The 11,248-nt window shown below is 43.3% G+C and overlaps 1 protein-coding gene across 1 annotated transcript; it reads right to left on the bottom strand.

The window, feature by feature from the left end:
• Positions 1-3,245: 3,245 nt before the first annotated feature.
• LOC116906774 (zinc finger protein OZF-like) lies at positions 3,246-10,478 on the bottom strand. The gene is given in 6 exon segments (XM_032909621.1): positions 3,246-4,100; positions 4,102-5,385; positions 6,749-6,831; positions 7,275-7,346; positions 9,558-9,684; positions 10,312-10,478. Coding segments are annotated over 6 exon segments (1,653 nt in total). The 5' UTR covers positions 10,345-10,478; the 3' UTR covers positions 3,246-4,046.
• Between the last annotated feature and the right edge of the window lie 770 nt (positions 10,479-11,248).

Genomic DNA, 11,248 nt, shown 5'->3' with positions numbered 1-11,248 from the left:
CTTGGGATGCCAAAATTAAGAAATCCTTAAGATACCGTCACATGCAAACTTGTATAGCTACGTGGAAATCAGGGTGGCATTTCCTCAGGAAGCTGGAAATAAGTACTTCAAGACTCAGCCTTACCACTCTTGGGCATGAACCCAAAGGATGCTTTACCCTACTACAGAGACACCTGCTCAACCATGTTCACTGCTCTCTACCCGTAAGAGCCAGAAACTGGAAACAATCTAGATGTCTCTCGACATCTAGAAAGAAATAAATGTGTAACATTTACACAATGGAGTATACCCAGCTGCTAAAAATAAATCATGAAATTTGTAAATAAATGGATAAAACTAGAAAAAAATCCTGAGTCAACCCAGAAAGATAAATATGCTATGTTTTCTCTTATATGTGGACATTAAGCTACAATCTATAGAGCCAGAGAGTTTAGATATGGAGGAAGAGATTAGGTAGGGCACATGGATCTCCCTGGGATGGGGAAATAGAGTAGATGGAGGAGAGGAGCCACTGCAATGAGACAGGAAAACTTAAGGAAAAAATATGGAAACCTAGTACAGTAGAACCTAGTATATATATATATATATATATATATATATATATGAAGATATATGTATATATCTTCACAAGTTGATGGGAAGGACTTATTGCTGCAGACAACACCTACATGACTCCTTGGACATGGAGAAGTTGAGCTGGTGCCTACTTAGTGTTCATGATGCTGGAAGATACTATGCACACTATCAGAGGAGACCCAGCTACTAACCCTTTTTAGTGCACAATGGTGACTTGCGGCAAGATACACTGGTGTAAGAGTGGCACAAAGCTGTGGGGATACAAACCAACATCTGACTGGATGTAAGGCCCACTCCATGAGATGGGACTCAGCCCCAGCACTGCTCAGGTGGCCAAGAACCTGAGACAAGATAGGCCATGGACTTGGAGGAAAATCAAATACCACTGTTCTGCTAAAGGAATGTAGCAATAAAAGACTCCTAACAACATTCTGCTACACTCACAGACCAGTGTCTTGCTCAGTCATCATCAGAGAAGCTCCCTCCTGCAGTGGATGGGAACAAACACAAAGACCCACAACTGTACCTTGTGCAGAGGGGGAGAGACCCTGCAATGCTCAGTCTTAAACAAATTCCTCCTAAGGATATTGAAGACCAAGGAAACAAGGCCTTCTAAAGGCAGCAGGAATGACACACATAAACTCAGACTGTGGCACCATTCACAGGGCCTGCACAGGTCTAAGCTAGATGGGTCTGGCCCAGTGGTTAAAGAGGAAGTGGACATAAGTTCCCATCTCTAACCCAGAAGCTATTTCCAATTGACAACTTCCAAAGGAAAAATTAGTTTTCTCCAATGGGGTCTCACTGGGCATACAAACCACTCTCAGGACAGATTCCCATGCTCAGCGATAGATGGCCAACACAAAATAAATTTAATGGCATTATTGGGGGTTTCCCCACCTCACAGGTCTTTGTATTTATATTGATTTCTGATTTTGTGTTTTATTGGATTTATATATGTGCAAACATGTCTCTCTATGTCTGTTTCTTGTGTTTTCTCCTTTGACTTTTTCTTCTGAATGTTTTCTTATATCTTATTTGATTTTATTAACCCCCCTCTGTCTTTGACAGAGTTTCTCTGTGTAGCTTTGGCTGTCCTGCAACTACTCTGTAGACCAGGCTGGCCTCCAACTCAGAGATCCACCTGCCTCTGCCTCCTGAGTGCTGGGATTAAAGGTGTGCACCACCACGTCCATCTGGATACCATGAGCTCTGGGGCAGCTGGGACTACACAGTAAAACCATATTATTAGAGAGCTGTGTGGGGACATAGCTTACTGATTAAATAAAAGGAAAGAAAGCAAAAAGCAAACAACAACAACAAAACCCAACAGAACAAATGAAAACTATATAAAACAGAACCAAACCCTACAGTTATGAAGTAACTTAAGATGTCTGAATCTTAAAAACCAATTAAAAACCTAAGGGGACCCCAAGATGGCTCAGCATGAAAGGGAACTTGCTGCTAAGCCAGACAGCCTGAGTTGGGTCCCTGGAATCCATATGGCCTACTGCAAGTTGTCCTCTGCTGTGAATCCTGCATTTTCTGCCTTCAACAAAACAAAAACATAGTAGAATGGCAACTGTACCCTAGGCACTTCCCAAGAAATGGCTGCTATGCATTTCTGTGGGAAGTCATAATAGTGCCTAAAAGAAGTTTCTTATGCACAGTACTGAGAAAAGGCACAGTATGGCGTACCATCCAGGTCTACCAGAGGCAAAACACAGGGACAGGAGGCTGGGATGTAAGCAAGAAAAGGCTTAGCCACAATGGTTATTGAAATTTCTGCCAAGAAGGAAATGTATGACTGGAAAAAATTTAAGATCAATAATTTTGAATATTTCTAGTAAGCAAGAGCATATATGTATAGGTGATGTCTCTATTTCTCTTCAGTTTTGGTCTAGATTGATCAAGGACATGGGACATATATGCTTAGTGGGTTCCCAGAAAAGGACAGGGTTTGGGACTCCGTATTAACTGTCTCCTTATTAGCTGACTTATTTGTGTGAGTGCATGTGCACTTGCCTGTGGGTACCCAGAGACTAGAAGAGGGAGTCGGATTTCCTGGAGCTTGAGTAAAGGCAGTTATGCATACCTCAGTGTGAGTGCTGGAACTAAACTCTGGTCCTCGGAGATAGAAAGTGCTCTTAACCACAGAGCCATCTCTCTGGTCCCCGCTTAATTGTTCTGACTCTGAAATGTATGGGTCAGTGAGACGTCTCAGTGAGTTAAGGTCTGCCAGGCCGTGCCTGACAACCCAAGTTTTATCCATGGAACCCAGACGGTGAGAGGAGGGGACAGACTCCAGCACATGGTCTAATCTCAGATGCATCATGACACCTAACCCACTCCCAACACACACACACACACACACGCACGCACGCACGCACGCACGCACGCACGCACTCACACCAGTTATGATTATAAAACATGTCCCCAAGCATTCGAGTTATTGTAATTTTGAGGAATTACCAGAAGCCAGGAGGGGTTGTATGATTTATATATGAAAGGTACCCCAAAAGCTCACAGACAGAAGCTTGGCCCCTAGGGCTGTAGCGTTCACAGGGTAGGATGGGAGAGCTATCTGCATCGTGAGGGCTCCGGCTCCATCAAGGACTGATGCATTTATGGATTCCTGCCTCACTGTGTTTGTGGGAAGGACTCTGCTAGCTTGTTTGCTTATTTATTTATGTCACCTTTCATCTAAATGTTGTGAAAAGGGAACAAGGACATCTTAACGACCACGGGGACTGTATTATGAAACTCAGCTCTGTAAGCTACTAGAGAGCAGCATGTTTCATAGTTGGCAAGCCAAGAACAGAGTCTATACCACTTAAACAATGTTTATAGTCAAAAGTCCTTGTAACACAGCTTACTACCCAGAAGCTGTAGCAACCAAGATGAAATGGTGTTGTTTGAAGGAAAGAAAATGTATCATAACTCCAGGACTATCAGGACAGGAATCAGGACAAAAGTTCAAAATAAGTATTACCCAACAGGCCTCACTGCTGCCAGCACACCACACTTCCGGACACATGGATACAATTTCCATATAGTTAATTTCCCTTGGGTATGGATTATAATGCTACTAAACACCGAGAATTAAGTTCACGTTACTTTCTAACATTCTTTACCTTCATAAAGGTTTTCTCAAGTGCTGGGACAAGTGATTTTAAAATACTTAAGAGAACTACAACCTTTTATGTAGTAAATCACTCTTACTCAGTGATTCCCTCACTGGGAAGCCTCACACATTTAGTAAGGTCCTGGGAAGTAGCGAGGGCTTTAATATTTCCTTAAATTCATGGGACATCTTGAGCATGAGCTCTTTTCATGTTTTCAGAGTAAACTGTCACAGTTGGGGGCTTTTGCACATTCCTTGGCTTCTTAGTAGTGTAAGTCCCAGTCTGACAAAACCAAGACGTGGGGGATGAAGGGTTTCTGGCATTCCGTCTATCTGAAGTGACTGCTCACCGTGAGTTACTGGTGTTCAGTTGGTAGGGAAAACCTATCGTAGGCTTCCTTCCCTACAGTCTCAACAAAAGGTTTCTCTCTAGCGTGGATTTTTACGTGGTGAATGAGGTTGGATGACGAAGTGAAGGTTTTCTCACATTCCGTACACTCATAGGGCCTCTCGCCAGTGTGAGTCCGGATATGTTCAGTTCGGCTTGAGGAAGTAGTGAAATCTTTCCCACAGTACTTACACTTGTACGGTTTTGTTCCGGTATGAATACGAATGTGTTTAGTAAGGTATGAGAAGTACTGAAAGGATTTTCCACATACATCACATTCAAACGGCTTTTCAACCTCATGAGTTTTTAAATGGTCGTGTAGCAGATTGTACCTCCGGTAGGCTTTCCCACAGTCCTTACACTCGTAGGGTTTGTCTCCAGTGTGAATGGTTAGATGCTTACGTAAGTACGAGGAGTTGAGGAAGGCTTTTCCACATTCCTTACATATGCATGGTCTCTCTCCACTGTGAGTTCTTAAGTGTCTACGCAAGTACGAGGAAGCATGGAAGACTTTCCCACATTCACCACATATATGGGGCATCTCTCCACTGTGCGTCTTTCTTATATGGTTATGCAGGTATGAGGAATTGAGGAAGGCCTTTCCACATTCCTTGCATATATAGGGTCTTTCTCCACTGTGAGTTCTTACATGTCTACGTAGATTTGAGTAAGAATGGAAGGCTTTTCCACATTCTCCACATATATAGGGTCTCTCTCCACTGTGAGTTCTTCCTACATGGTTCCGCAGGTATGAGGAAGTGAGGAAGGCTCGCCCACATTCCTTACATATGTAGGGTCTCTCCCCACTGTGAATTCTTATATGCTGACTAAGGCGTGGGGATGAAGCAAAGGCTTTCCCACACTCTTTACATGCAAAGGGTTTCTCTGAAGCGTGGGTTGATATATGTGTTATAAGGCCTGACCGCTTAGCAAAGGCTTTCCCACAATCCTTGCATTTATACGGTTTCTCTCCAGTGTGAGTTCTAAAGTGTTCCACTAGCCGTGAGTAGGTAGTGAAGGCTTTCCCACACTCCTTACATTCATAGGGTTTCTCTCCAGTGTGGCTTCGCAGGTGTCTGTTGAGATTTGAAGACCGTCCAAAGGCTTTTCCACAAATCTTACACGGGTACGTTTTTATGGTGTGCACTTGAGCAGATGCATCATGATCTGAGTGGGTGAGATGGCCGGTGTTCCACGCACTGTGAGTTTTCACATGTGTCTTGAAATATGAGTGTTCACTGAAAATTTCTCCACATTGTGTATAGTAGCAGAGTTCTCGTGCACTGTGGCTTCTGCCCTGTTGATAAAGGGATGAGTCGGGGTTAGACAGTTTTTCAGACTTAGTAGAGGATTCCACTTATGTGAGGGCACAAAAACGGTTTTTGCCATTTTGACTACATGCAAGACTCCTTCTTTAAAGTCCAGAACCATGAGTTCTAATCTTGGAAAGATGTCTCAGTATTTTAGTAGTTTTTTAGTTTTTGAGAAGGGTTTTACTATGCAGCTATGGCTGGTCTGAAGCTCTATGTAGAGAAGGCTGGCTTCAAATCTAGAGATCCACCTGTAATCTGTATGCTGGGATAAAGGCGTGTGCCACCAATCCTGGCCCCTAGCCTCAGCCTCCTATCTATCTGTGTGTGTGTGTATGTATGTATGTATGTATGTATGTATGTATGTATGTATGTATGTATGTATGCATCCCAAGTGTCTGTACCATACCTGGGCTTGCTTCAGTATTTTAATGAAATTATTTTAAGAATCTCAGAAATCAGTGATTTATGCAGGAATGTGTACTCAGGAGGGCTTTATCACCCCAAGGTTTGACCTAGACTTTTAAGACATTTCTCTTAGTTAGGTAGATATTACTTCTCTTATGTATTTATCATTTATATTGACGTCTACAAAATTCCCAACCTTTCCTGGGTGTAGTAAATAAGAAATCTCCTGGGTAATCTCATAATTTATTAAGACTATTCTTTCTCTCCTGTTGATGAATGAATGAATGATAAAGTATGTTTAACTTTTTTGTAGTGTGTTTAGAATTTCTGCCATGTTTTCTTTCAAATTGAATGATGTAATAGTAGTTGCTATTTGATCTAAGCTCAAAAGAATCACTAAGACATATCCAAAACTGCCGTAAAAGCTAGTATCTAGTTACATATGTGGGGCCATATCCTTGTGATATCCTTTCTTAAAAAATTTATGCTGAGTGAGGTTGGCAGAACTCACTGAGTTAGATGTCTTTCTGATTTAGATAATGAGTACTGGGCCAGCCAAGGCTACTTAAGTAAGACCCTGTCTCAAATAAATACAATACACGAATAAGATTGCATTTATTTACTTGGGAGGGGAGTGTGCGTGTGGAGGTCAGAGAACACGGGTGAGTCAGCTCTCTCTTCTACAGTGTGGCTACTGTGGGTCAAACTCATGCTGTCAGGCCTTGCATCAAGAGTCTTTACCCACCGAGACATCTGGGCAGAAGAATCTCTTAAAGAACAGGTTTTGTGATAGGTTTGGGACACCTCAAAATTTATTATATTCAAAACACTTCTCAGATACACTGCTTGTCCCCCCTGCGTGTGTGCCATTTGCTTTCCTACAATGGAATTCACAAGTTTCTGTGAGTGAGGGAAATGACAAGTGTCTCTGGTCAGTCTTACTGTTTGTACTCCACTGGAAGTCTGTCCCCTCAAAAAATCCTGATGCAATGTTGACTCTTGGGTGCCAAGTGGCATTTCCCATTCTGAAGATAAACAGAAAAGCAAAATTAAGGGTTGGAGAAAAATAAATGGTCAGTTACAAAGTTAACAACCATGGGCTTTTTTTGATCGCTCTACTGAAGCTCGTTAGGAAGAAAGTAAAGTGTGACCATTTTGACAAGGTCAATAAATTGACTACACTAAGGATGTGGTTTTCAGTGTTTTATTTCAAACTGACTCTTTGAAAATTAAAACTCATAGTGAATGAAAATCATATTAGGGCAGCAAGGTAGCAAAGATACGAACAAATACATAACAGACAATAACCACAAAACCCAATAGGCCATTCTGCAAAATTACACGGAAACCTGAGAAGGCAAAAAGTAAGAGCAGAGGATTTCCTTCTTCCTTCAGTGCATGGCCCGCACTTAAGAGCCATGAAAGAGTCCATATTCCAATTGCAAACATATTCTCCACAAACACTCACCTTGGAGATCTTCTCTGTGCAAATCCTCTTCCTCCAACCAGGAGATCAGACTGGGTTTGATGACCTCACATCCTTATCCATGGCAAAGTACATTCATGGAGGAATTCATGCAAAAGAGTATAAAAAAAATCAGTATAATTTAGCAGCTGCTTGGTTTTTTTTCGTTATGTTTTATTTTGGTTTGGTTTGGTTTTGGACAGGGCATCACTATGTAGCTGGCTATTGTGGAACACGGTATGTAGACCACCCTGGTCTCAAACTCACAAAAAGCTCCTGTCTGCCTCTGAATGCTTCAATTAAAGACGTGCCCACTATGCGCTGGTGAAGAGTTACTGCTGTCTTGAGACGCTCCGTCTGATAATTGTATACGCTCTAAGAAACTGCCAATACTCAAGTCAGATGGAAAGGACAGCGAAACAAAGACGATTTCGCCCTCAAACAGCAGGCCACTGTATTAGACTCATCCGGGTCAAAGTTAGCTCTCTGAGTTTCGAATCAGTACTCCAAAGGAAGAGAACGACCACCCCCAGCCCCTCAGCAGTGCTGGAGATCAAACATAGGAACCTGCAAAGAACACCCAGCTACATCCCAACTCAATAAATTTAATTTTTAAAATTCACTTATTTTGGGGGCTGGAGAGATGGCTCAGTGGTTAAGAACATTGTCTGCTCTTCCAGAGGTCCTGAGTTCAATTCCCAGCAACCACATGGTGGCTCACAACCATCTGTAGTGGGATTCAATGCTATCTTCTGGTGTGTCAGTGACAGCATACTCATATGTGTTAAGTAAATAAATATGTTTTAAAATTTTTATTTATTTTGAGACAGGGTCTTACTATGTAGCTCTAGCTATCCTGGACCTCACTATGTAGCTGGCCTTAAATTCGCAGAGGCACATCTGCCTCTGCCTCCCGAGTGCAAGGCTTAGAGCTATACTCCATCATGCCCAGTCAGTAATCTATGTTTCCAACAGGGTGACTGGCATTCATGCAGAATGGTATTTTATGAACTGCCACAGAAAATTAAAATGCACAACAGCCCCACTTATTCATGGTTTTGCTGTCTGTGGTTAGTTACATATTACCTACCCTATCCTGAAAATAGTAAGTGCAAATTTCCAGAAATGTTTCATTTACAATTGCACGGCATTTTGAGTGGAATCGCAGACTCTCACACTACCCTCTGTTCTTCCCTGGGTGCCGACCATCCTTTGCGCGTCCGGCTTAGCCGTGCTGCCTGCTCGCTGGTCCCTTACACCTCAGCTCGCTGCAATACACAAGACTTGCCAGGCAAGGTGGCAAAAGCCTTTAATCCCGGCATTTGCATGTGGGAAGCAGATTTCAGGGAACTCGGGGAGCTTGATCTACACAATGACTTATGTGTACATAAGCTATGGCTACATAAGAGACCCTCTCTCAAAACAAAACCAAAGTGGCAATAGGTGTGCTCATATCGCCCTCAGTTACTAATGGCCCCAAACATAGGGTAGTCCTGACAGCAAGTTAGATATGGAAAGAGAAGTCGTAAAGTGCTTCACTTAGCAAAAAGTTGATAGTTCTAGACAATAAGGAGAGGCATGGAAGGGAAACCTATAGGCTGAGGTTGCTAACCTCTACTTTTAGACGTTTCATTTCTTTCTTTCTTTTTGTTTGATATTTTATGTGAGACGTTTCATTTCTTATTTGAGTGTTTGCCTTCATGGATATGTGTACTATGTGCACACAGTGCCTCAGAGACCAGGAGAGGGAGCCAGTCTCTCCAGCTGGAATGACAGGCAGTTACGAGCTGCCACACCTGGACCAGGGAACCAAGCCCGGGTCCTTTGCATGACCAGCAAGTGCTCTCCATTGCTGGGCCACATCTTCAGTCCAGTGCTAATCTCCCCTCTCAAGCAGCCTCCAGCCAGACATTGTAGTATATGTCTTTAATCCCAGCACTTGGGAGGTGGGGACAGGAGGATTGGGAATTCAAGGTCAACCATAACTATGATTGGATTTTGTATCCCAAAATACAAACAAACAAACCTCCCATCTGTGAAATCATGAAAAAGGAATTCATGCAGGTTTTGTTGTAACTCAGAAAGTTACTACTGTATATATAGTTCAGTCCTTTCTATGCTTAGGTATCCACTGGAAATCTTGAATCTCTTGAACTTTCCATAAACGGGTTATGGGATTAGGACAAAGTCTGTGTGCCTCTTACTTGTATTTTGATTCCCTCAGCACACCAGAATATACCATCCCTCTCCTCCCTCAGAAGCCATAAGGAGTGGTGGCAGTCCTACCTGCTGAGGCCAGGTTCTGGTAATTCTCCAGCATCACCTCTCTGTAGAGGTCTCTGTGAGCTTGATCCAATAAAATCCATTCTTCTTGGGTGAAGTCCACAGCCACATCATCAAAAGTTACTGAGACCTAAGTCACACACACACACACACACACACACACACACACACACACACACACACACACTGTTTGAGTAACAATGTCATACACACCAATGTTCTCTACAGTTTAAGAGGTGAGGACCAATACCCATACAGAAATCTGAGAGCTTCCAGTGACTGCCCCAGAGCTGAGAGGTCCCAATCCCCCTAAGCCCATCTACACTCAACTTGTCAATCTGCTCCAGTCATTTACTACTAATAACCCTTCTGACAGGTGAGCAGACCTTGTTAGAGCCAGGCTGGGAGCCCTCCCTCAGTGTTTTGACATTGCATATATTGTCTCAACAGTAACAGATGAACACTCCAAGAACACTAGGTCTTCCTTACCATCTGTCAGAACAACGGGACGGAACTGGACATAATTCATGTGCCTTTGACATTAAGAGTATCGAGATTAGTGATTACGGAAATCCTGGGATGATTTTCTGGCAATGCCTCAACCATATCAGAGGTCCCACTCTCAGAAGTTGGGCTAGGTACTGAGTTCCTGAGGGGCTTCTACTCGTTTTAGAAGCTCTGGACATCAAGCCTGTCCTGAAGGTGTATCTACAAGGCAGAGGCAAGCGCGTCACTAAGGAGACGCAGTTCTACATACCTGGTAACAATTTGTCAGGCAATCAGCCACCATCTTTTCTACCTTTCTCTTTTCTTCAAGAATGGGGTCGGAGTCCTGACGCAGAGTTCCTGGAAAAGACAGAAGTCAAGAGAAGTCAGAGTTGCCATTAATTCCTACTCGCGTGACGTCCTTCTGCCGTGACGTCCTTCTGCCGTGACGTCCTTCCGCCGTGACGTCCTTCCGCCCTCCACAGCGTCCTTTCCTGATGCTGTGATAAAATGCTCTGACAGAAGCACTGAAGGAGAAAGAGCTCGCTCTGGCTCACAGTTTCAGGTGACAGTGCGTCATGGTGGGGAAGCAAAGGAGCTTAAGGCCACACGACAGCCACAGTCAGAAAGCAGAAAGGCAGTGAATAATTGCTCAGCTCACTCCCCCTTTTATACAGTCGGGATCCTAGCCAAAGTTAAGATGGGTCTTCTCCCATAAAGTAACCTAATCCAGACAATCCCTCGAGGACATTCTCAGAGGCTAGCCTTAATCTAGATAGTACCTCAAAGGTGTGCCCAGAGATCTGTGTCCCCTAGGTGACATTAGAACCCGTTGACAATGAATAACAACCACCACACGGCCCTAATGTGAAACTCATGTAATCCTGCACGCCAGAGAAAACTCACCCACATACACAGACGTGTGATGCTAGAGCAGTCTGTCTCGCCTAGGACCAGGAGTCAAGCTGGCGAACCATGCTACCCTCTGGGAAAATGTCTCATTGTATTGTTTTTATAATGTCTTCAAGTCAGAGAGGTGACACTTTTTTCTTTTATTTGTCCTAGTAATATATCTCATGAGGCTTAAATGGTATTTTTTCAAACACACATGCCGGGGCCTCATGTGCAATCCACACTATTGAGCTTTGCGTATTGGAATGTTCTCACAAACTCATGTGCTGACAGCTTGGTAATGCAGCAGTGTTCAG

The sequence above is a fragment of the Rattus rattus genome, chromosome 8, assembly GCF_011064425.1.
Source record: "Rattus rattus isolate New Zealand chromosome 8, Rrattus_CSIRO_v1, whole genome shotgun sequence".
Classification (NCBI taxonomy): Eukaryota; Metazoa; Chordata; class Mammalia; order Rodentia; family Muridae; genus Rattus; species Rattus rattus.
The sequence above is the reverse complement of the archived record's forward strand: the minus strand, read 5'-3'. Positions and strand labels throughout refer to the sequence as shown.